A 26,825-nucleotide genomic window follows, 5' to 3' on the forward strand; every position below is an offset into this window, starting at 1 on the left:
TTAGCATTGTTTCACTAATTATTACCCTTGATAAGATGTATACAATTTATGATTATCTCCATTTTACCGATGAGATAACCGAATCTTTGAGTGTTAACTCACCTGTTTAGATAGCTTTTAAGTAGTATAGTCAGGATTCAAACTCAGGTCTAACTGGCCTAATGCATGCTTTTAATAACTACAATTTGCATTGAAACTAAAATGTGCTGACAATTGGAAGCAAATACATTTGTATAAGGTCTTGTTTGATTGATTATTTTATTTTATTTATTTTTGAGACCGAGTCTCCTTCTGTAGCCCAGGCTGGAGTGCAGTGGCGGGACCACAGCTCACTGTAGCCTTGACCTCCCGGGCTCAAGAGATCCTCTCACTTCAGCCTCCTGAGTAGCTGGGATCATAGGTGCTTGCCACCACACCCAGTTAATTTTTGTATTTTTTTTTTTTTTTGTAGAGATGGAGTTTTGCCATGTTTCCCAAGCTGGTCTCAAACTCCTGAGCTCACGTCATCCTGCGTTGGCTTCCCAACGTGCTGAGATTCCTGGCGTGAGCCACCAAGCCTGGCCTGGCCTTGTTTAATTTAATAGCTTCATCTATTTGTCTCCAACAGGGAATTGGTTCTTTGACCTAATGTGGAAACTTACCTCCCTCTGAATGCTGATGATTATTTCCAGACTTCAGTCATTTTGTAGCCAGGAGAAATCTTACAGATCACCTGCTTCGAACTTCTTAAGAGTAAAGAAAATAGCCTTCAGAAAAATCCTCGGTGACCCAAGGCATCCCAGCTCTCCTGTCCATTTCCATCATCTCATGTTCTCTTCTCCCATGCCCAGTTTCCTCACCCTCAGAAACAGGCTTATAAAAGTGAAACACACAACTCAATGGCATTTTAATGAATATATGCATGTGCATATATGTGTGTGTATACACATATATACACATATATATACATGCATATGTATACGTGCGTGTATGTATATATATACAAACACACATACATATATGTATAGGATTCTTGAGGTACCTGAGTCTTTTGGTCTAAGACTAAATTGCCCAAATATTTTCATATTTATTGGAGTTGCTTTTTACTATCCCTCATACCTCTTACTGTCTAACTAACTTGCTCTATTTTTTTTTTTTTTGCTTGTTTTTAGCATTTTTCTTCTCGTCCAATTGCTGTTCCCAATAGTGAGAAAACAGACCATCAAGCATGTTCAAGTCATGCTTAGTATAAAAATTAATAGACTCTGAATGAATGCTTGAGGAAACGTCAACAGATAAGATGGATGTGTTTTTTTATGTGGCCTTGATGACTGTGACAACCAAAATGAGTGATTGAGACATGAATCTCAATCATTGAGGCTTGTTGAGAGCCAGCTTGAGGACAAGTTACGGATGCCTGTGTGGCTGTTTTTCCCAAAGAGGTTCTTAGGAGGTTTAGTATTTATACATTTTCCTTAAAAAAGAGAAGGCAACAGTGAGAGGAATGATTACATACCTGCGAGACTTTCATTAGTACCCTGTAAGTTTACATTTTACATAAGATAAGGTGAACATTTGAAGAAAAAGGGAATGGAGGGAGCAGACATCCCAGGGAGGAGTGAAGGAATGACTAATCTCATTTTAGCTTTGTTCTGTACTGGGAAGATAAATCATTAATCAACATTATCAATGTGGAGTCTTTCAAAAGGGTCAGTTTCTGTTTAGCCCTTAGGGAAGCAAGCCTAATGGTAGGTAGTGAGGAAGGGATACAACGAGGTGTGTCCTACCTCCCATCCCATCATGGCCATGAACTTAGCTTCCAGGCTTTGCCTGGGGTCCCTTTAGCCAAGAGTGGGTCCCTTCAGTCATTTGAGGGCTAGAATTTTCTTTTTCTTTCTTAATTGATTTTAGTTTTTAGAAAGCAGGGTTCTGTTGTTTTGTATGTGTCTTTATTTTTTTTCATTTTTGTTGTTGTTTTGTTTTGTTTTCTTTTGTTTGTTTTTGCCTCATTCTAGGCTATGGCAAGGTTCATGGATAAACCATGTCTGAATTCTTAGCAAACTATCACAAGAACAGAAAACCAAACACCGCATGTTCTCTCTCATAGGTGGGAACTGAACAATGACATCACTTGGACTCAGGAAGGGGAACATCACACATCGGGGCCTATCACGGGGAGGGGGGAGGGGGGAGGAATTGCATTGGGAGTTATACCTGATGTAAATGACGAGTTGATGGGTGCTGACGAGTTGATGGGTGCAGCACACCAACATGGCACAAGTATACATATGTAACAAACCTGCACGTTATGCACATGTACCCTAGAACTTAAAGTATAAAAAAAAAAAAGATAAAAACAGCTGAATGCATGTACATGATCACATTTTCAGTCTAGAACACCAATCCTATTTTTACTTGGAGTTAAAATTTTTTTCTCTTGTGGAAATTATGACTCAGAAAAATGGAATATTTTGAAATACAACCACAGAAATCACTTTTACTTTCCAGCCTCCTATTCTCACTCCTTTGGGATCCAATGAACTGAGAGGGGATGAGACTGTACGAAGAAAATACTGCCACTCACAGCTACGTACTTTAATTCAGCGCCAACCAGAGGTGATTGTTGTCACATCTCTAGGTGCTGAGAAGAAAGTGGGAGTCAGAGAGGTTTCCATGTCCCTCGAATCCAGCCTGCTTTAAACCATTAAGCAGATAATGCAAAGGTTTAGAGGCTGATATGAGGCAGGACAAAGCAGCTTATTCTGCAGAACATTGTGACAGGTCAATCATGAGCAAATAGTAACAAAATAAAAAGTCATGAGAGTATATCTATTTTCATGTTTCTAAACTTAGAGATCTTTAGTACATGAGAAGTGGGGTATTTGGTATTTGGTTATTGTTGGGGTCTTTTACAGGCCTGATAAAAGCATTTTTTTTCTTTTCTTTTTTTTTTTTTTGAGACAAAGTCTCACTCTGTCTCCCAGGCTGGAGTGCAGTAGTACGATCTTGGCTCACTGAAACCTCTGCCTGTGGGGTTCAGGCAATTCTCCTGCCTCAGCCTCCCAAATAGCTGGGATTACAGGCGCCTGCCACCAGGCCCAGCTAATTTTTGTATTTTTAGTAGAGACGGGGTTACACCATGCTGGCTGGCTGGTCTGGAACTCTTGACCACAGGTGATCTGCCCGCCTTGTTCTCCCAAAGTGCTGGGATTATAGGCATGAGCCACTGCACCCAGCCTCATGTTCTTTTTATACTTGAATGCTGAGCCAACTGAGAACCGTAGCCATAAAGACAGGCACGTAGGGGTCACAGCGTCGCCCTGATTGCTGATAAAGGTATTATGGAAGAATGTTTGTGCACAAGTCACCATTAATCCTGAAACACAATCCTGAATAGACTTGCTCACCCGCTAGGGCGGGCATCTCTACATCAGCAGAGTTGGATGTGGGCTTTTCGCCAAGAGAAAAAGAATGGGCCCTGCAGGACAATTTCTCATTCCCAGCTCTTCTATCTGATAAATCAGCTCAGCTCCCCTGGAGTAAATTAGGGGACAGAGACAGGCAAGTGGATTAGGGTAATGGCGCTCCTTCCACATGGAAACAAACAAGAAGATGGAGAATAAGCATCCCCAGATATCATGGGTGTGCATGGACATTTGGTCTAATATTTGTTGTTCTATATATATACACCAGGCTTTATATATGTTGTATCATTTGCCCTTAAAATACTTTACCCCACCCTAGGCCCAATGCAATCCCAAGAAGAATGCTATGAAGAAATTTTTACAAGTATTATTATCACCATTTTATGAATCAGAAAACTGAGTCTTAGAGAGGTTATTTAACCTACTCAAAGAACATAGATAATAATTAGAAGATTTAAGAGTCAAATACAAACCTGTGTTTCATTAAAACCCATTCTTTCCACATCTCCAGTTATTTGTCATGGTAATACATCTATTGATAGTGTGATTACAACATAGTAATACATCCATTGATATCAAGCACATTAGATTTCTTAGTTGAAAACCATTCTAAAGTTGTGTTGATGGAAATTTGATAATTAATTATTATAAAGTTTAGACTGTGTTTTTTTAACTGTTTACGTTGCAATAATTTTAGGCTTACAGAAAAGAAGAAAAGATAACAGAATTCCCATACACCCTTTACTCAGCTTCCCTTAATGTTAACATCTTATATAACCATGGCATAATTATCAAAACAAGAAATTAACGTTGGTACAACACTATTAGCTAAACTACATACTTTACTCAAATTTCACCTGGGTTGTCAATATTGACTGAATTTTTTGAGGGTAGGAACTGTATTGTATGCATTTTCATATCCACAGTGCCCAGTCGAATATCCAGTCTAGAGTTAGTGATAAGTGGTTGTGGAATGAGTAAATGGATGAATGGATTTTTTTTTTTTTTTTTTTTTGAGACGGAGTCTCGCTCTGCCCCGCCCAGGCTGGAGTGCAGTGGCCCGGTCTCAGCTCACTGCAAGCTCCGCCTCCTGGGTTTACGCCATTCTCCTGCCTCAGCCTCCCAAGCAGCTGGGACTACAGGCGCCCGCCACGTCGCCCGGCTAGTTTTTTGTATTTTTTAGTAGAGACGGGGTTTCACCATGTTAGCCAGGATGGTCTCGATCTCCTGACCTCGTGATCCGCCCGTCTCGGCCTCCCAAGTGCTGGGATTACAGGCTTGAGCCACCGCGCCCGGCCAGGATGAATGGATTTTAAGTCCCATACTACCACTTGCGTATGTTTGTGTGTCTTCTGCATCTCCCAGGTTTAGAAGCACGTGAGGAAAGTCTGTGGCTATGATTTGAATGGATGCATGTTCTTCAAAACTAAATTCCACATTGACTTTGTGAAACACAGTCCTTTAGAATTATGAGCAATTTGTAAAAGTAAAAGAGAGTGTACTAATGAGATTGAAACAAAGATAAAGGAGAATCTAGTAAACGGGCAGAAGGCTGTGGTGTTACATTCATTTTATTGTGTATATATGTGTGTGTGTGCATGTGTGTGTACATGCATGTGTATGTGTACTTGTGTGCATATATGTGTGTGTACATGTGCATGTGTGGGGTGTATGTGCACATGCCTGAGTGTATGTGTGTGAGAGTGTGTATGTGTGTGTATTTGTTTCACAACACACTTCAGTAAGTACCTGGGCAAGAGATGTAATAGTAGTTGGCAATCAGTCCTGGATTTCTAGGCAGGTTTTAGAAATTTACTGTAAAACAAAATCACGGAAATTCTCTTGCTTGAAGAAGCAATTCAAGCAGATGCTTTGAAGGCTCCACTTGCTTTTGCACTGATTTCAGTAGAGATAACATTGATGAAGCATGAATGTGCTACGACAGTGGTTTCTAAAAACTTGTGAAATAAATACTCTTTCATCTTAACCTTTATAACCAAGGTACATGAAGTCAGGAGAAAGGCAATATTCAAAGCACAAAATTCCTATTGGTAGCTTCATGGACCCTAAAATGTATGTTTTTCTTGCTGTTTCCTCCATCTATTTTTAACAGAATTTAAACTATTAATGTGGCAAAAACTAGAAAGGCAAGAAGACGGCATTGTCCTTAGCTGGGCAAAACTGGAATACAAAATTTATTTTATTTTTTTATTTTTTTTATTTTTTATTTTTTTAGTAGAGACGGGGTTTCACCGGGTTAGCCAGGATGGTCTCGATCTCCTGACCTCGTGATCCGCCCGTCTCGGCCTCCCAAAGTGCTGGGATTACAGGCTTGAGCCACCGCGCCCGGCAGAATACAAAATTTTTATGAGAGCTGATTTCTTTTTCAAAAAAGTTCAACTTCATAAAGGTTTTAATTGTGTTATTATTGTTGTTTAGATGGAAGACGTCATAGCACGTATGCAAGATGAAAAAAACGGAATTCCTATTCGTACGGTCAAAAGCTTTCTTTCCAAGATACCTAGCGTCTTCTCTGGTAAGTCTGCATGGAGCACAGCTCTGTTTTCTCCTGTACCTCTTAGATAACTTTAAAAAACTGATTCCAGCTGTTCACTATTGAAACGCTCTCTCTAATCCATTATTCAATAGCTACTTATAAAATGCCCGTGGCGTGTTAATCATGTGAAACACTTGAAATGATAGTAAAACACCAAAAATCATGACCCTGTTCTAGGTTAGTTTGTAAAGACAGAATGAACAAATGTGAAATAAAAAACAATATTAAAATAAATGAAGACATATAAAAGACAATGTTATGAAGGTTGTATATGGAAATTAGGAGGGTGAAAAAAATCAATGATTTCTTTTTCCTGTCTGATGGGGAGTCAGGAAAGGGTTCCTACAGAGCAGTGGTGAGCTGTTTGAAAGATGAGGAAGAGCCGTATTCACTCAAGACCACTGTCACCACCAGCTGTGTTCACCCAACTCGACAGTGACCAAATTGTAGAGACCTTGAGTCAGGTTATGAGCGTCTGTGAAAGCTAGCCAAAATAATCTAATTCTGATAAAACAGAAAATACAGAGACATTTAAAATTTTTGGCAGAAGATATTGTGATGAAAGTGCTCGGGATAAACTGGCATTCAGTAAGGGCAACAGCACTGTGACAGGGGTAAGGCTCTCGCAGGAATAGTTTGGGTGCCCAGGTCCTGATATCCAAGGGCTAAAGGAATAGAGAAGAAAGAGCATGAGGGTTTAGTGAATAACTAGGCATGCAGAATAAAAGACATAGCCCAGTGGATTTCGTTTTTGTTGTTGTTGTTGGTGGTGGTTTATTTTAAAATGGGGAGACTGAGAGATAAAGGAATCATTTTCCAAAATGGGGAACCTCCACGGGTTTGATTGGCAATGACTAGAGAAACCCAAGACAAAAGGAAGAGTAATAAGCTAAGCATCTGTGCTCTGACTCCAGGAGGCAGTCAAAGTGCCCGTTTTGGGGCCTGGGATGTGCTGGGGAATGGCCTACCACAGCTTAGGGAAGAGGTGAGATCAGACCGCCCGAAGCCTCAGCAACGAGGAGGGAGAAGACGGCAGCTGATGCTGAGTGTGGTTGGGAAGGGTGCTTCATGGGATTCCTGTACAACGGTTACAGGCTGCTTCCTCATGACCAGGATCAAGAGAAGATTCATGATCAGGAGGCCGTCAAGCCTGGAAAGAGGGCAGAGATCAGGACAGGAATAACAGGGAAGCAGGCCTCCGCGTTGGGGTTTGAGAACTGTGTTGCTGTCAGAGAGAAGAGAGGGAGCTTGGAGCTGAGGAGAGCTACTGTGGAATGACATTTTGCTCTAACAAAATGTGTCCTCTTTTTTCCCTGTTACTCCCTCTCACGCCCACTTTGTTCTAGTTTCTTGCTCTTTCTTAATGATGCCTTGTACTTTTTACATCTGTGGCTTCACTCCATTTCTCCTCTTCTCACTGTCCCACTTACAGGCCATTCTGACTGTTAAATTCCACCCATTCTTCAGGAGTCAGTTCAGAGCTCTTTGGTGAAAACTGTCCTGAACCTTTTGTCTCTGTGCTCTCAAAGACCTTGATTTTTGCATCTCTTATATGCTCCACTCCGTCTTAGAGTTATTTTGCATATGTCTTATATCCCTAGCTAAACCTTAAGCTCCATTTGGTCAAGGATTCAGAGAGTTAACTCCACATCTAAACACACATATAAAAATGTTATTCATATATTTATTGATGAGCTAATGAAAGGGATGAACTTATCTTCTTTAGAATTCAGGCAAATAAATGTGCTACATTGCCATCCTGCACTGGGAATTGTGGTCAGTTCAACTGTGTGCGGCCTGCTTAGGGGCATTCAGGAATTATGAAAATACACAGGCCGAACAAAAAAGCTTTGCTCATCTGATTAAGCTTGGCTGCAATTTTGGGATATTTACTCTATTGGAGTCTCAAATTTTTGATCGAGTTCTTCAGATAGCAAATATCTCAACAGCAAGCTGTTGGAAGATTTCTTGGTTGACAACATTAAGATTTTAATTGAAAAATAAGATTGGACATACAGATTGAGAATTAACCTGGGAATCTCTGATAATTGTTTTAATGTTCACTGCTGTAAAATAACAGTGGTAGCTATTAAATAAAGAGAATATCAATGACATTTTTCACATTAATGTAATTAGGCCTAAGTAATCATTTTATGTTCCCTGGAAACTTTGCAGGCACGCTCTGTCTCATAGGTTCAATTCACTGCTTTGTCGTGGATTTAGTTGGTATATCTAGTATTATGTCTAGCACTTATCAGCTTCTTTAGATTCATATTCCCAAATTATAATGTACTCAAGCTCCACCCACTTTACTAGAAGTTTTCAGTCTTTTCTAGTAATATCCCTCCCCAGATATTTCTTATAATCTCTGGGGGTTGTTAATTCCTCTGTTCTTTTGTGGCCCTCCTTGCAACCGACTGGCTGGCTTTCCCAGCTCTTTCAGCTTCTCCCTTCTCTCCCTGAGCATGTTTCATGGTCTGCTGCAGAGCTTCTAATGAAACAAGGAATCCACTGATTTTATTGCCCTTAGTAGAACCAGAAACCAGTTGTGATGAAGGCCTGCCATATGTGGAAGGAGGGTAGTGCAGTTGTTGCAGACGGGAGTCAATCCTTGCTATGGACTGTTCCACAGGGAAGGAAGATCTCAAATGTTGTAAATCTAACTTTCTCAGGTTACCAATTTGTGCTCCTTAAGGCCTCATTACTTCCATGGACCGTTAGTATCAGAATCACTTGGAAACTTACAGAGAGAGAAGTGTTGAAGAATGCAAAATTACAGCCAGATAGTTCCAGTGTTCTATGCCACCGGAGAATGACTATAGTTAACAATAGTATATTGTATAGCTTCAAATAGCTGGGAGGACATTGAACCGTCCTGACAGAAAGAAATGATAAATATTTAAGATAATGGATATGTTAATTACTCAAAAAGGATAAATGTTTATCATTTCTCAAACACTTTTCATTATTTATCACCATACATGATTTGTTTCTTGTTTTGTTTTGTTTTGTTTTTTGAGACAGTCTTGCTCTGTCACCCAGGCTGGAGTGCAGTGGTGCAGACATGGCAGCCTCACCCTCCTGAGCTCAAGCGATCCTCCTGCCTCAGCATTCCAAGTTAGCTGGGACCACAGACACATGCCACCATGCCTGGCTGATGTTTAATTTTTTTTTTTTTTTTTAGTAGACAAGATCTCACCACGTTGCCCAGGCTAGTCTCAAACTCCTAGTCTCCAGCGATCTTCCTGCCTTGGCCTCCCAAAATGCTGGGATTATAGGCATGAGCCCAGCTATCATACATTATTTGTATCAAAACTTCACTGTGTATCCCATGAATGTGTACAATTATTATTTGTTAATTTTAAAAGAAAATGTAGTATCTGGACCTACCCCCAGATGTACTAAATTAGAACCTCAATTTGAGCACCGAAGTTTAAGATGTACTGCCTTAAAATGCACCCAGAGAAGCTGGGCAACTCCAGGGAGCATCCTTGCTTTCCTGAGGGCTCTGGGATCAGTGGCCACCTTGCTTGTGCCAATCTTTCTCTTTGAAGGGCTCTAATCATCTCGGCAGTCTGGCCTCAATCAAGACCACCCCAGTCTATCTAATGCCTTTAAAAAAATTTTTACTTGGGAAGGAAAAAGCAGTTAGGAAGAATAACCTAGTTCTTTCTCCTTCCTTTACTCCCAAATGAGAGTCTCTGTTGCCCCTAAGATTCATAGGTGTCAACAGCTTTGTGACGGAATGAACACTACTCAGTTCCACCAGACAACTCCCATGCTTCAAAGGAAAACATAGGTCATGGTGGCCAAGTAATGCCCATATCCACCTCAAGTGAAAACAGCTGTGTTGACAAAGTGATGATATAATCCAATTCCCACTGCAACATCTGCAATCCAGACCCAGAATCATGTCAAAGAATGCTATGACAAATATAATCTACCTAATAAAAGGGTTTGTGTTTTGTTTTTCCTGCTAAATGCATTTTGTCCAGTGAACCATCTAAGACTTTTCTCTTTGTTTTTTTTTTGTTTGTTTGTTTGGTTGGTTTTTGTTTGTTTGTTTGTTTGTTTTGTTTTAAAGTTGTTGATTTCAACCTCCTGGTTTCCATAGTCACAAGACCATAGGACAATATCTTTGGATAATTCCTCTATGCCAGTTCCTTGAACTCTGAGATGAGAAATGTCCTTGAGTGGATCCAATCACAGCATTGCCTTTTTCTCCAGAAGTGCCTTCTCAGCTGCAGAGATAGCTCAGGCAGCTGCACAGGTCATATGTGACCTGGTGTTGCAGGGCCAGGGAGTAAAATCAGTGGTGTATGTACACTATAGAACTTGGCTAACAGCTCTCTTCCCTGGGATTCTGTTGAGATTCCCAGAACTTTGGTGAAGTGTGTGTGTGACTCTGTGTGTGTGAGTGGGGTGTGGTGTGTGTGTGTGTGTGTGTGTGAGTGTGTGTGTGTATGTGTGTCTGGCACTGAGGCAATGTAAACCTAGAGGCTGGGTAATGACCCTGTGCAGAGCGCAGCAAAGGAAGCCTGTCTGCAGTTGAGAACAGTGAAACTTGTAAGGAAGGAGAAGCAGAGAAGATGAGGCAGAGAGTGCTGGGTTGCTGGTAGCTTTGCAGCTCTTGCCCAAATCCACAGGCATAGTCCTGCAATCTCCACAAACTTCCTTCTGGTTTCTTCATCTCCTTCAATCCTCCACAGTAAAACATCGACCTTTTGTTTCACTATGTTTTCAACTTCGACTTCCCTTTTCTAGTTTAAACTTTTCCCATCTCTGTATTTCTTCTGATTATACCTAGGAGTCTTCCCCCATAGCACATGTATTAGACACAAAGTACTTATGGTTGCAAAAAAAGAAAAAAAAAGAGTGTACATAAAAAATGTTATAAAAGGAGAATATTTGGGATTGATCAAATGCCGCTCAGGAGTATGGCTGCAACAAATTCACTGGGGAAGGTCTTAGGAATGCAGATTTCAAACGCAAACCACAGATATTCTAATTCATTAGTGCTGAGATGGAACCATGGAATCTATATTTTTGTTTTTATTTTACTTTATTTTATTTTTTTCCCCTTGATTAAATATTAAGCTCAGATTATAGAAATATGTATTTTTAAGCTGATTTTAAAAATATAGGATTGGTGTCTGCTGGTCTTAGATGCATGCTAACTATGTTTTTCTTTATATTTTTAATTCAATTCGATGAACATTGATCAAATACTCACTATGTTCCAGTAACTATACTGGGTTTTGTGGGCTAGTATTTTACCATTGCTGGGGAAATAGATTACATATACATTAGCAATAAATGTTTAACTTGTATGAGGAACCAAGGTAAGTTCCTTTAGCAGAGGTTTAAAAAGTCGGTTGTAGGATCACAATTTTTTAAAGGCTATCACTTTGTAATCTCATCTTCAACAAAGAACTTGAATTGTCTGTCCTTAACTACCACAAAAAATACCTTTAAGAAGTTTGAGTGTAATGGTATCAAAACCTTTAGAGCAGGCAGATAGATGATTATGTGTCTCTTATTTTGTGATTTCTGCGAAATTGTACTAAAAGACATTTCCTTCATGTTCTCTAAATTTCTAATAAAAAAATAAAATAAATTTATTTTTATAATAAACTATGAAAAAATTATGTCTTTAAAGATTTGTTTTTAAAAACAATAATATATAACCTGTATTTTCCTTTTCCTTTTTTCTGTAGTTGCCAAGAAGTTCACTGCTGAATTTAATGTTCCATTCTTTCTTTTTCTCATGTGATTCATCACTGACATATCTACCTTTCTTTGTCTTCTCATTGTTTTTTTCTATCTTTTATTGTTGTTCTTTTAAGTTTGTTGGGGGCTATATTGTAAATTGCTTCAAGTTATATTTTGAAGGCAGGTAAGGAATAAATCCTGAAGAGACATCTGAGAAGTGTCTACTTTGTGTTAAGGAGTGGTTTTGCCTGGAATCTGCCCCATTCAAGTGGGGATACATCTTGGCTTTGAACAAGTGCTCTACCACAATAGAAAATAAAAGATGAAGTTCAAACATTATTCCATGAGAGTTTCATAAAAGTGCTCAGTCACTGTTAACACCATTAGGTCTTCAAATTGAAAAAAATAACTATATAGCTAAAAATATATTTGCAGATTTTGCTGAAGATTTTCTGCAAATGAAATCCGTAAGTCTTATTCTTGCATGATAGCTCTTCCCTGGAATTCATGTCCTGTAAATTATAATGTTTATTCATTCTCTCATCTGAAAATCTTTGTTAAAGCAAACTATGACACTCATACCAGCTAAAAATCCTTTTACTTAAAACTCTAAATTTTAGAAGAATAGAGATCCAAATCCAGATGAAGCATAAAAGTTTATGAATAAAAGAGGAAATGATCAATTTTACATTTGTAAGATAGTTGCTCCATTTGTGATACTATTTTAAACTATACCACTTACCTTGGCTACAGGTATATTTGAATGAATTAAAACTGATAACATAGGTTTTCAGTTGCTTCACAAGATATTGAAATAGTGCATGGTTTCTTGTGTGCTCTATTCTAGAAAATATATTACATTGTAATAATATCAAATACTATTCGGATATAGATGTTTTGATTCATAATCATGTGTGCTTTATAAATTTTAGATGCATTACATAATAAACAGGCTTTAAATCCTGATGACTGGAATAATTGCTTTTTAAATATTTTAAACAATATTTTAATGTTTCCAAATAGTTTCAATGAGCCCTTGAGAATTTTTTAAATAATAAAGTTGGTTTTTTGGTTTGTTTGTTTGAGGCAGAGTCTCATTCTGTCATTCAACCTGGAGCACAGTGGCACAGTCATGGCTCACTCCAGCCTCAAATTCCTGGTCTCAAGCAATTTTCCTACCTCAGCCTCCTAAGTAGCTGACACTACAGGCATGCACCACCACATCCGGCTAATTTTTTAAATTTTTTGTAGTGATAGGGTCTCACATGTTACCCAGGCTAGTCTCAAACTCCTGGGCTCAAGAGATCCTCAGGTCTCTTCCTCCCAAAGTGTTAAGAGTACAGATGCAAGCCATTGCGGCCAGCCAGCTTATTTATTTATTTGTTTGTTTGTTTGTTTATTTATTTATTTATTGAGATGGAGTCACACTCTGTGGCCCAGGCTGGAGTGCAGTGGCGCAATCTCGGCTCACTGCAAGCTCTGCCTCCCGGGTTCACGCCATTCTCCTGCCTCAGCCTCCCTAGTAGCTGGGACTACAGGCACCGCCACCTCGCCCGGCTAATTTTTTGGGTTTTTAGTAGAGACGGAGTTTCACCGTGTTAGCCAGGATGGTCTCGATTTCCCGACCTCGTGATCTGCCTGCCTCGGCCTCCCAAAGTGCTGTGATTACAGGCCTGAGCCACCACTCCCGGCCAGCTTTATTATTTTGATGACATCTATTTTTTTTTCTTTACTTTGGAGGAAAATATTAGTAATTTGGAAACCTACTATGTGGTTAGTGGCTTTAAATACATTAGTTTTGTTCCTTTCAACACTTCAAGATAATCATTGTTTTTCTCCATTTCCTAGAGAAGGTAATAGAGGGTCAGAGAGTTCAACCCTTTTGGCCCCATTTTGAACAGTTTACTAATATGTAAATCACAGTGGGTCTGAGGCAAAATCCCATTCTGTTTCTCACCACCCCATGGGTAACTCCCTGTTGGTTGTCCTTCACATAGTGTCCTCTGTTGTTTCTTTATGACAAGCACACACATGTCGGAATTGGTAGGATTCTGGGTACCTGGGACTCTTCCATTCATCTCCTGTGTTGTGTCTTTATGACAAGCACACACATGTCAGAATTGGTAGGATTCTGGGTACCTGGGACTCTTCCATTCATCTCCTGTGTTGTGTCTTTATGACAAGCACACACATGTCAGAATTGGTAGGATTCTGGGTACCTGGGACTCTTCCATTCATCTCCCAACATACTCCTGTTCCAGATGTAGCCCTATGGAGTACTCATCAAAACCACCTGAGCTTTTGTCTTCGTTTTACCTCCAAGGAGCAGTGTGACCCTGAGTAACCCACTATAGTTTTTTCACCTGTAAAATTTGGAGATGATATCTGATGATCTCCAAGTTTGCTGTCTGCATAAATTCTATAATTCAGAGAACCCAGTGAAGGAGAAAGAGTGGAAGAACAATTAATAGGATAAAATAATAATAAACTAGACTATTGACAAGGTAATTGAAATAGCAACACATCAATGAAAATCTTACTCTACTTTTATTTCTCAAGGCAATGCCATCTGTCTCATGGCTTAAATTAAATATTTCTAAATGTATGTTTCTCATTCAGACCTTTTCTCTGAACTCCAATAAATTCAACTTTGTATACAGTATTTTCGCTTGGATATCTCAAAGAAGTCTCAAACTGGATATGTCCAAGATGAGAATCATTGTCTTACCCTCAGCCCCTTCCCTGTTTTCTGCCTCAGTAAAAATTGCACATGCCAGAAATGCTGGGGTCACCTTGACTCTTCTTATCCCCGTCTTCTCGTATCTGCTACAGCCAAAACTTGGACCATGCATGCTTGTATTTTTCTACTGCAAAATATTATCTCCACTCACCTGAACTATCTCATTATTCCTAACTAGTCTTTTCATTCACTCTGCACCTCATCCTGTCTTTCTCCAAAGGGCAGCCACACTACTATTTTCAAATTGCAAATCTGTCCAATTAAAATCCATCTTTGATATTAAGACCAAAATTCCAAACAAGATCCCTATGGAAGGAAAAAACCTTTCCTATTCTTTTTTTTTTTTTGAGATGGAGTCTCGCTCTGTCGCCCAGGCTGGAGTGCAGTGGCGTGATCTCGGCTCACTGCAAGCTCCACCTCCCGGGTTCACGCCATTCTCCTGCCTCAGCCTCCTGAGTAGCTGGGACTACAGGCGCCTGGCTAATTTTTTGTATTTTTAGTAGAGACGGGGTTTCACCGTGTTAGCCAGGATGGTCTCGATCTCCTGACATCGTGATCTGCCCACCCCAGCCTCCCAGAGTGCTCCTGTTCTCTCTTATGGTCTGTTTATGGTTCTTACTAATTAAGACAACACAAGACAGATTAACAGGAGAAACACATACACATTTTCAGAGGGATATGCTGAAGGTATTAGTATTAGGGTGGAAGTTTAGTTATTATATTTGTTATACAAAATGGAGGATTACTTTAGTTGGAGGGTCTTAAGATTTTTAGAAAAATTACATCAATCGAGGGGTAACTGTTGGGGTGTTCATGGTTAAAATATGATTTCTGGGCTCTAACTGGGTTTCATTTTAGTCTCTGGTTTTTGGGGTTTGGCAAGGGTACGTTTATAAACCTATGTCCTGCTTTTAGGCAGAAAAGGGAAAGGTGGAGAGCCCTTCATGCATTTTCTGTTTCTCAATTGCCTTTACCTCAGAATAATCAATATGCCAAAATGGTATATTTTTTGGTGGCATGTTCTGATACTCTTCACCCTTAAGTAGCATCCTGGATCAGTCCCTCCCTGCCTCTTAGACCTCATCTGGTATCACTTCCTCTCTTGCTCTCTTGATTCTAGCTATAGCAGTCACTTTTCCATGGCCACTCTGGTCATGGAGATTTTTCACTGCTCTGCTTTTTCCTCCATCTAAAATGCTCTCCCTCCTTTTCCCCTATGCCCGGTTGAGACCCACTCACCTCAGGTCTAAGCCAGTTTCTATATAAATAAATAAATAAATAAATAAATAATAAATAGAGAGAGAGAAAGAGAGAGATGGCATCTTGCTCTGTGGCCCAGGCTGGAGTGCAGTCGTGCGATCTCAGCTCACTGCAACTTCCGCCTCCGGGGTTCAAGCGATTCTCCTGCCGCAGCATCCTGAGTAGCTGGGATTACAGGCACCCGCCACCACGTCCAGCTAATTTTTGTATTTTTGGTAGAGACGGGGTTTTGCCATGTTGCCCAGGCTGATCTCAAACTCCTGACCTCAAGTGATCTGCCCACCTCGGCCTCCCAAAGTGCTGGGATTACAGGCGTGAGCCACTGCACCCAGCCTCTTATATGGTTTTATAAAACCACACTCTTCTCTTTCAGAGTATTTCCCTCCATTTTATAATTATAAACTCATGAACAGTATTATGTGATTAATCGCCTTCCAGATGATAGTGTAAACTACAGGAAACGTCCACGTACCCACTCTGCTAACCCCAGCACCACAAAGAGCATCTAACATTGGAGGGGTTCATTAATATTTGTTAGATGGGTGAATAATAATTATGCTTTTTAGAAGGAATATTTGCATTCATATGGTCACTGTTGTGGTTGTATGGCTTTATCAACAAATGTAAATTATTTGAATTTTTAAAAAGATCTTTTGTTAATTTTTTTTTTGCCCTTTAAATATTGTTCAAGTGAATAAAGGAACTTCTTTTTTTTTTTTTTTTTTTTTTTTGAGACGGAGTCTCGCTCTGCCGCCCAAGGCTGGAGTGCAGTGGCCGGATCTCAGCTCACTGCAAGCTCCGCCTCGCCGGTTCACACCATTCTCCTGCCTCAGCCTCCCGAGTAGCTGGGACTACAGGCGCCCGCCACGTCGCCCGGCTAGTTTTTTTGTATTTTTAGTAGAGACGGGGTTTCACCATGTTAGCCAGGATGGTCTTGATCTTCTGACCTCGTGATCCGCCCGTCTCGGCCTCCCAAAGTGCTGGGATTACAGGCTTGAGCCACCGCGCCCGGCCGAATAAAGGAACTTCTCTGAAATTATCTTATTCATAGTATAAATCATATGAACAAGAACCTAGCCATTACTCCCTTGTTTTCTTTGAAGTGGGTATGTGAAGTCGGCTGTACCTCAGGATCTATAGAATCCTATATGTTAATAATAAATTAAACATGCCTCAGGAGCCTACTGTGTGTGAGCGTTTTGTCAGGCCTAGCGATACACAGGATTATCTGTCCTCGAGGGGATCACAGTCTAGGGAGAAGAGAGACAAACCAAGAAAGCGAGATAATTTCCACAATAAAGGTAAACCCAGAGGGCTGCAGGAGTGTGTGGAATTTCACTCAAGTTCCTGGGTTCAGAGGCTTTTCTTGGAGATGGTGACATCAGAGCTTCATTGTAAAGCCTGAATCAGACTTAGCCAGACATAAGAGGAGCACTTGTGCAACAGCTCAAAGGTGTGAAAGAGTCTGGTGAGCTCTGGGAACTCTAAATATTGTAGCATGACCTTTGCACAGGATGAGGTGGTTAGAAAGTGCAGAGAGAGGACTCCAGAGAGGAAAGCAGAGGACAACAGTTAGAATCTGGAGGAGTTCAAATTTCATCCTGAAAAGAGTAAAGAGCCATCAAAAATTTTGAGCAGGGAAATAGCAGTATTTGTTTTTCTTTTTTCTTTTTTTTTCCAAACAGATTCCTCTGTAGGGGGTAAATGTAGAGAACAAACATCAGATTGTAGAGAAGGGAGACAAGGCCAGGGACTGTGGCTGCAGTCTAGAGAAGAGATGATGAAGGCTTGACCCAAGACCGGCCAGTAAGATTTAAGAAAAAATAGGATGCATGGGAGACTTTCAGGACTTAGGAAGGACTTCATTACTAATTCAATGAGAGGATTAGGGGTGGTGGTACGGGAAGTGATGGGGCAGGTGAATTAAGGGAGAAGGCCCCACCAACAATGACACCCATATGTATGACTTTGACAATGAATGCACCACTATGCCTTTTCACATTGGGGAACACAAGATATTCTCTCTTCCTTTCTTTCTTCATGGAGAGAATGATGAAGGCATGATATGTTTTGGGTATATTCAGTTTCAGGCAACGTACATAGAACAACCAGATGAGATGCCCTGGAAACTGTTGGATATACAGGTCTGAAATTTAGGGGAATTTATTCACATGCATATTTGAAACCAATGAATACATGAGATTCCTGTTGGAGTTGTGTGTGGAATGAGAAAATCAAGTCGCTAAAGATGATGGGCCTCTGTGGAACAGAAACACCAAGGGGAGCACAGAGCCCACAGTTCCTATGTGCTTGCTGTTAGTTTCTGGCCTTAGTTCGTTTGGAGCAGCAAGGGAAGCAGGCTCAAGGGAAGATGTTCTGGGGAACCATAAAGACCGCTTGTAAGTAACCAGGAATCCCGTTGTGCTGTGTCTTGAGATCTAGCACTCAGTGGATAGGACTCCAGTGGTTTTATTTGAGTCTTAACAAAGAGAACCAGTCAGCACATGAAGTCCAAACGTTCCATCAGTCTGCCTTGTTCAAAATGGGTCATGATTGGTGCATAAAAAAGTGTGAGGGAGTCAGGGTGTGGTGGCTCACGCCTGTAATCCCAGCACTTTGGGAGGCTGAGGTGGGCAGATCACCTGAGGTCAGGAGTTCGAGACCAGCCTGGCCTGGCCAACATGGCAAAAACCCATATCTACTAAAAAATATAAAAAATTAGCCAGGCATGCTAGTGCATGCCTATAATCCCAGCTACTCAGGAGGCTGAGGTAGGAGAATTGCTTAATCCTGTGAGACGGAGGTTGCAGTAAGCCCAGATCATGCCACTGCACTCCAGTCTGAATGACAGAGAGACTCTGTCTCAAAAGTAAATAAATAAATAAAGTGTGAGGGAGAAGCTGTCCCCATGTTCATGATATACAAGCTTAAAACCAATGTTTTGTTAAACTTCAGGTAATATCTCTGAAAGTATCCACCACCACTGCCCCCAACCTATCCGTATCAACCTAGCTAGGAATGATACGTACTTACAAGCAGGATGCTACAAAATGTTCTCATGTTCTTGATATTCATTAATTCTACTATTCTAGCATGGAGAAAAATGAGGTTTTCTCTATTGGATGAATTCCATTCTCCTGCATGGATTCATTGGAAAGTTACTGTGCTTCCAATGTACGCCACAGTAGAAAAGAAACCAGAATTCCCTTCTCAATTCCTTATAATGATGTAGGTTTTCATTAAACTTGAATTTGACTTGCCTGTAAAGCAGCCCACTGTGATTATAAAAGTCTGTAGGACTGCCTGTTGGCAGCAATCAAATAAAAAGGCCTCTGTTAAATCAGGTCACTGAATGTGTTTGAAGATGGAACTTCCTGAACTAATTGGCAGGAGCCAAAAAGGCAGGTGTTCACTCCAGATCATCAAGCACTGTTAATAGGGACTAAAATGGTCAGAAATTAATAGGGAGTTCTTGTCAGTCGTTCCTGTGTTTCATCTGTTTCTGTCTTGTATCTTTCATTAGTTTAGGAAGGTTCTTCATCATAAAAATGTTGATAATTAAGGCACAGAGTCTCTTTGCCCTCTTCTGTTGAAATTTGACTTCTAGTCCTTATCTGATTTGGTTGCTTTTAACATGCTGTCTTACCAAAGGATTATCACCAACCGGCAAGAGCAAAATTTGTGGTCAGAAGAGTTGTCTAATAGTCCAAATGTCGTGTGAGTGTGACTGACCTTAAGTCTTAAGGTTCATAAGAGTGTCTTTAATTCTCTAGAGCTCAATTCCTGCTATTTTTTCCTCACTGTTCTATTCTTCTCGGCAAGTATGATAATAAAGGAAGCCCTAATTAGTGACATGTTGACTTCAATTGCATAGACATAGGACCTGTTATATTTCATATCATTAAATATGGAAGAATATTCCTGTTTTATTATTTTGGTCCTCTAACAGTGTGAACAGTTCTCTGTGATGACTTGTTTTCGGCCACGTATGTGAAAACTGAGCAGTATATGAGCTTTAAAGTCAAGTTGACCTTCAATGTCACAATTTGAACATATCTTGCCTGTTACCCCTTATCCCTCTCAGGGTTGCATGAATATGTCTCAGTGTCATGGAAAGATGATTAATTAACGTAGACTTAAACTTGTCATGGGGCAGTCATACAGGTAAGAAGGAGCAAACTTTGTAAAATGGACTGGGCCAATGCAAGTTTTACTAAGGATGTAGTCTGTGTTTAATTTTTTTTGAGAACAACTTTTAAGGAACCTTATATGACTTAACCCTGCTTATATTTGGAGTCAGTTTGAAGAAGATAAGAATAAGTAAGGTGGAATATTTTTCTCTGAAGCCTGTAAGACCGCCTAGGTAGTTCTAAGATGCTTCCAAGACTCTAATAAGAGACTTCTTTCTGAAACTGACAAATAATTGTGAGATCTTTTTTCGTTCATCATACGAATGATTAAAATGGGTTCTATAGAAATTCGGAGAGAACTAGATTGCTTTTGAAAACAGTTATAAAACATCGTGTCAGAAATTATGCTTGTAATATTTTTCTTTTATAACATCCTAGAGAAAATTCAAGGATACAAATAGATAATGTATATATAAGTAAGAAAGAAAAAGTAGACTAAAAATATTTGCAGTTCTTAAAGTTCATTAGCAAAAAAATTAATTCTTATAGAAAACAGGACATGTTAACTAGATCCGCAAGAGACATGACCATTTGCAAAAAGCTAGCCCTTTCTTTTTCATCTGCTTCACACATCCTCTCTGGCAGAACTGAGTAACTAAGCAACTAGTACATAATAACTACATAGCCAATCGACCTGAGGAACAAGAGGAGAAAGTGAGATGTCACATAGTCAAATAGACACTTCAATTAACTTTGCTATGAAAGAGCCTATATTCCCCTATTGGTTGTTACTCTTTCCTTATTGTAAATTAGACCTTGAAGTGGTTAGAAATAGTAAAGAATGTTAATCTCAACCACGTGGGCTCTGACATAATAGTTTTTCTTTTCTTTTCTGTTTTGTTTTGTTTCAGTTTTTTTATTTTTTATTTAGTTATTTATTTTTGAACAGAGTCTTGCTCTGTTGCCGAGGCTGGAGTGCAGTGGTGCGATATTGGCTCACTGCAACCGCTTGCCTCCCAGATTCAAGCAATCCTTCTGCCTCAGCCTCCCAAGTAGCTGGGATTACAAGCATGTGTCACCACACCTGGCTAATTTTTGTATTTTTAGTAGAGACAGGGTTTCACCATGTTGGCCAGGCTGGTCTTGAACTCCTGACCTGAAGTGATCCGCCTGCCTTGGCCTCCCAAAGTGCTGGGATTACAAGCATAAGCCACTGCACCCAGCCTAATATAATTCTTTTTCTAATAGCTAAATCCTACTGGGCAATGACAAAGTTCTCACTGTATTTGTAGAGAAATAATTTATCTTATCTTGTATCATAATTTTACGTATTTTGGCAGTACATGCGATATATTGATACATATATAAAGTGGGCAATGATCAAATCAGGGTAATTGGGATATCCATCACTTTAAACATTTATCTTTTCTTTGTGTCAGGAACATTACAATTCTTCTAACTATTTTGAAATACACAATTATTGTTAACTCTAATTTCGATAATGTACTATTGAAGAGTAGAACTTATTCCTTCTAACTAACTGTATTTTTGTACCCATTAACAAACTTTGCTTCATCACCACCCCCTTCCCAGCCTCTAGTAACCATAATACTAATTAAAGAAATGATTTGTTTTAAAATGTGGTTGGATCCATGTGATATGACCAAGGTGAAAAACAAACTCTGATTTATTTTCACCAGAATGTTCAAAGGAACAGTACAAAATTGGGAATATCTAAATGCTTTGATTTTAGATTTGGTTTTCTTTGTAGCCATGTATTCTAGTCCCAGGGACTGTTTTCACTTCCTAGACAGCTGTCGCTTGTGGTGCTGCTTCTGTGTAGTGCTTTCTGAACATGTGAATTTGCTATTTTATATTTGGAGTGAATATTATTGGGACTGGAGGTGATTTTGGACTGGGAAAATAAAACCATCACAGCTTCCATTGACTTACAATATCTCAAGAGAATTACAATAATTACATAATTACAATAATTCCTTTAAGATATTTCTGTGCAAGTAACTTAGGTATATCAACTTATTCCCAAACTTAGCTGTACCCTTTGTCTTCTGAATAACTCTATTCCACAAAGGGAAAATTCTTTCCAAATATATAAATATGTCTATCAACATCTACAAAGAAGCCTTCTTTCTGACTGCTAACTATGTTGATTGGCTGAAATGGTTCTATTACACTATCTTTTACCTGGAACACCATACCTTCTCCCTGTGATGGCCTTGGTAAAGGGAAATTCTTCTCAGTACAACCAAATCATTTTATTGCTGTGTGGCCAAAAGCAGTAAATAAATCTCTGGAGATGAATTATTTTACTTAAGATTTTAAACTGTACTTAACAGTGAATCATTAATGATGGACCAAAATGCACATTTTTCTGCGACATATATCACCGTGCCTACAGAATACTGTTTGCCTATCCTTAAGGACTCTCTGAAAAAGACTCCAAGAACCATAGAAATGAACTTCCTGTTCTCTTATCCCTACATGGGAACCTGACATGATCCATTCATTGTGCAAGCACAAGGCCAGGAGTCTTTGAAGAAATACTGAACTTCACTAAGATGTAACTTTGTTTCTTGACTTTGAGGAAAGGGGAAATCGATGTACTTTATTTAGTGTTTCCCCAAACCACTAATACATTTCTACCCCAAACAGGACTCTCCAAGGCAGTGTTTGGGACTATTTTGGCATGACTAAGGAGTGACATAAAAGGCAGCAAACATAGTGCAGGCATAAACAAACAACTTTCTGGAAGTCTGGGGAATCCCAGCTGGTGTTGAATTTATCTTAGTTAGCATTTAAATGTTATCTTTATAGGCATCTGGAATTTTCAAACTTGCAGATTATGTCAGACTCTACTAAAAACTGGGGATCTAAGCCAAGAAAGAAAAAAAGATGAGATCATTGAGATATGTGAAGAACGGAAAGTTATTGAGAGAGATCCAATTGACCCACATAGAAAATCACACATTTATGAAAAATAACGCAAAGGTGACTTTTGGGAGGGCAGGTTCAGCACTAACAGTTAAGGCCCATTAAAGGACCCCAAGGGTCAAGGATAGCCTAGTTTGTAAAGTTACCGCTCCAGTGTGCTCCTGCGATCAATAAGGCCATGTAAGGTCTTGAATGAGGTAGGAGGATATTGGACAGAAACGGAAAACAATCCTACCCATATGCGAAACCACGTGAGTATGGGCTCCTCAGACCATAAATTAAATTAGGACATTTAATGCTATTTTAAAATCCAGTCTCCAGGCAGACTTTATAGAGCTTGAGAGTTTCCATAAGACGGCATTCCTTGAAAAGGCAGCTTTCAAACACAAAACAGATGTTAGTAGTTTACTTAGCCTTGTGTAATTAAATGGTAGGACTTGTTACCAGCCATGTGTTAAAAATATATATGGTTCTAAAAGAGTTAAGTGACTCTGGATAATGCATACACAAGAGATGAACAAGAAAAAAATGGTGTATTTGGACTTGATCCTTATTTTTTATGGTGCTGCCACTGGACAATTCAGTATTTCTAACTGGTATATGGAACACCTAGAAGGTGAGCAAAAACTGAAAATATTATTATAGTTTTTACCATTATTATTAATGACTTTATTACCAGCACCAGAGGCTTGGATTAGGCCCAGATTTAGACATTTTCTGACATACTAGGTAGTTAATCTATTGCAAAGCCAAAAAATTACTTATGTTAAGGTGTGCTACAGCATCTGGCACAGGTTTTCTTATCAGATAGCCAAAAGGATTTTTTGAATTCTTAGCTATCACTTTCATTAAGTAATAATTGTTTTCTACATTCTCAAGGTACCTTATAGCCTTTTACATGCTTTAATATGTCTTTTTTTTATATTCCTCACAATAAATGGCTATACATATCAAACGGAAATCTTCTAGGAAGATAAAAAGTTTATTAATTGTCTTTTCATGCCTTATCCTTTAAATTTAAGATCATTGTCTATTGATATTAATTTTGTCTCAAATAAATCCCATTTTGACTTTCTTAGCCTTTTTTTTGTGATGACGATGTCAATACTTATTGGATGCCATCTGGACTGTTACTGAAAGAATAAAATCGTCAAAGTCAGAGGCAATATCGCAAATTTGTTTTGGGAGATTTAACAGATGCAGACGTACTACATTTTCATTTTGTAGTAATCTTCTCTTGAAATTGTTTCTCACAAATATTGGCTATTCTTTAAAGCAACAGACCTGAGAAGTTTAATTCTGTTCATTGGTGAGTTATTTTTGTAAATCCTAGAGATTATAGGCTGCTAAAATAAATAAATAAAAGCCTATGGGGTGAGAGTGGGGATGACTTGCTTTCTTTGAATTAATGCATTAACATTGCTTTCTTCTGAATTGCTAGTCTGGATGTGTTTTTGTAAAATGCTGATTTATCACACAGCACATTCAAGGTGCACGTATAATCTGCTATTTTGCACTGCCTTTTTATTCTGATGACAGCATTTGGTTTTCTCCTCATGCCTCTTTCTCTTTAAACACGAGTAGAAGAGCTCCAAATTTTTACCTCCTAATAATTCTAGGAGAGAGAACTGTCCCTGTCTCACTGTCCCTGTCCTTAGCCTTGCTCCCATCACAGCCCCCTCATCAAGCTAGCTTGCATTAATCATTCCTTTGCTTGCATTTTCCTAGCACTCTGTTCTTCTTCATGGAATTTATCTTACCTGACATTTTATTCTCGATGGACACACGATATAATTCTTAATAGCGGCTTTAGGCACCTGGAGTACAAGAATAATCTCTCATTTCAATTTGCATCCTCTTTAGTACTCAGTGTTTGGCACACAGTAGACATTCAGCAAATGTTAATGACTTCTCATAGGACAGCTGATGTCCCCAGCACTCAGGTGCATCCATAACAAATTTCACTTTCCGATTCATTGGCTGTGGAAAGAGCACTCAGTCTAATTATTTGCTCTGTTGGCATCCGGTGCTGCACATCGCTTTTATCTCAGCAGGGAACACTAGAAAGATAGCAACTCGGTTTTGCTGTCTGTTACTAGCTTAGATGCATTTCAGGATGAAGAGCCAGGAAATTAAATACAAGTTTCAAATTCCTCTAGAGCCCCCCAAACAGTCTCCATTTAAATTTTATCATTTGGTTTACAGCTAATTTTTAGGGGATTGGATATTCTTATTCAAATGTAAGTATTCCTCTGTCTGAGTAGTGGAAAGAGTACATACTGGTGGTAGAGGGGCCTGGATTTTCATGCCATTTCTCATGTTGCAAATGAGAACGTTATATTTTAAACAGCAGCCCTGGCTCTGGTGCGTATATGATTGTGAATGTGTTTTGGTCCTCACTGCTGTCAGCAACTACTAGCATTTATTGAGTGCTTACACTCTACCAGCATTCAGTAAGTATTCTCCTTAAATGTATTAATTTATATATTTATGGTCTTACAAGTAAAGAGAAGTTCAATAACTTGTTCCAGGTGTTACTGTTAGTAATAGAGCTGATATTTAAATCTAGGTTAATCTAATATATATGGAACAAGGAAGAATAAAGAATACAGGTGCTGATGAGTTGATGGGTGCAGCACACCAACATAGCACATGTATACATATGTAACAAACCTGCACGTTGTACACATGTACCCTAGAACTTAAAGTATAATGAAAAAAAAAAAGAGTTATATGTAAAATGAAAAAAACTTCTTTGGTTTACATAAAATTCATTACAGTATTCTTACTCCTACATTTGTCCCTATCTGCTTGGATGCCTTTCTATGGCTCTCTTTAAAATTTGCCAAAGAAAACGCATATATTTTCCTGCAGTTAAAGCATCAAAGCTCCTACACAGAAACCCATTCCCATGGAACCCAAATAAAAACATAAAGAAGAAAAAAAAATAATACAGATTACCTGCACATGTACCCCCTGAATCTAAAGAAAAACAACAAAAAAAGTGCTACCAGATTAGGATATGTGTATTTGTATATGTGTATGTACATACATATATATACATATATACACACACACATATGTGTGTATATATACACACATATAATTAAATGTTTGTGTATGTGTGTATGCATTGTATGTGTATAGATATCTAGGACCATGGACTACATATTATATAACATATAATATGCTATATATATTTTATATATACTATTTTGGTGATCTGCGCTTTTATAGTATCAGTTTGTGCCAAACACACACACACACACACACACACACACAGACCAGAAGCACATATCACAGAATATACATATGTTTTTATATATATTGTGTATTATCTATATTTCCATGGTCAGTGCTCCTCTGGTCTGTCTCCATCTAAATAACATATTATATATTATTTAGTTATTAATATATAATATTTCTATATATGCCCATAGATGCATACACAACAATTTGATTCCATAGAAGCACAAGCCATGGAGATCTGTACATATATATTATATATAATTAAATATATTCCTATAAGATATATATTCTATATTCATGGTATATATTTCTCTCTCTCCAATAAGTCAGTGGTCTGTGTTTCTGTTTCTTTCCACCCTGTAATTCAGCATCATGTGACGTCATAAAATAATCTGAGTTCTTTACTGTTTTTTGCTTCATTCTGCACTTAATTTGGAAAATACTCTTTTTTTAAAAGAGAAATCAGCCCAGTAAGAGACTTTTCAGGGTAGGGGTGACATGGATAGTGATCAAGAAGCTTTTTTTTTTCCTTTGGAGACTCAAATATTTTACAAGCAACAGCTTTTTCCCTTTACCCAGTGAACAAGTGGCATGCTTATTTAGCAGAGAGGAGCCATCACTGGAGGAGATGCAAACAGCATACGGAGCTGTGCTGAAGGACAACAGTGTGAAAACAACAAAAACAGAGAACAGTCGCTGGAGGGCTGAAGAAGTGTGACTATCGCTGGTCCTTGTGGCTTCCAGAGGCCCCGTTCCTGAGCCAAGTACACTGGACCACGATCCCTTTTTCCTCCCCTTCCACTGTCCCTGAACAGCAGAGA

At 39.0% G+C, this 26,825-nt stretch overlaps 1 protein-coding gene across 7 annotated transcripts in view; it reads left to right on the forward strand.

Annotated features, from left to right (window-relative positions):
* RGS7 (regulator of G protein signaling 7) overlaps nucleotides 1-26,825 on the forward strand; it is a 588,990-nt gene that overhangs the window by 260,238 nt on the left and 301,927 nt on the right. For all 7 annotated transcript variants that reach the window (XM_033196582.1, XM_033196581.1, XM_033196583.1 and 4 more), the window contains exon 3: nucleotides 5,844-5,940. In XM_033196582.1, the coding sequence (XP_033052473.1) occupies nucleotides 5,844-5,940 (97 nt within the window). The remainder of the gene's footprint in view (nucleotides 1-5,843; nucleotides 5,941-26,825) is intronic.

This window comes from Trachypithecus francoisi, unplaced genomic scaffold (genome assembly GCF_009764315.1).
Source record: "Trachypithecus francoisi isolate TF-2019V2 unplaced genomic scaffold, Tfra_2.0 Lachesis_group5, whole genome shotgun sequence".
Classification (NCBI taxonomy): Eukaryota; Metazoa; Chordata; class Mammalia; order Primates; family Cercopithecidae; genus Trachypithecus; species Trachypithecus francoisi.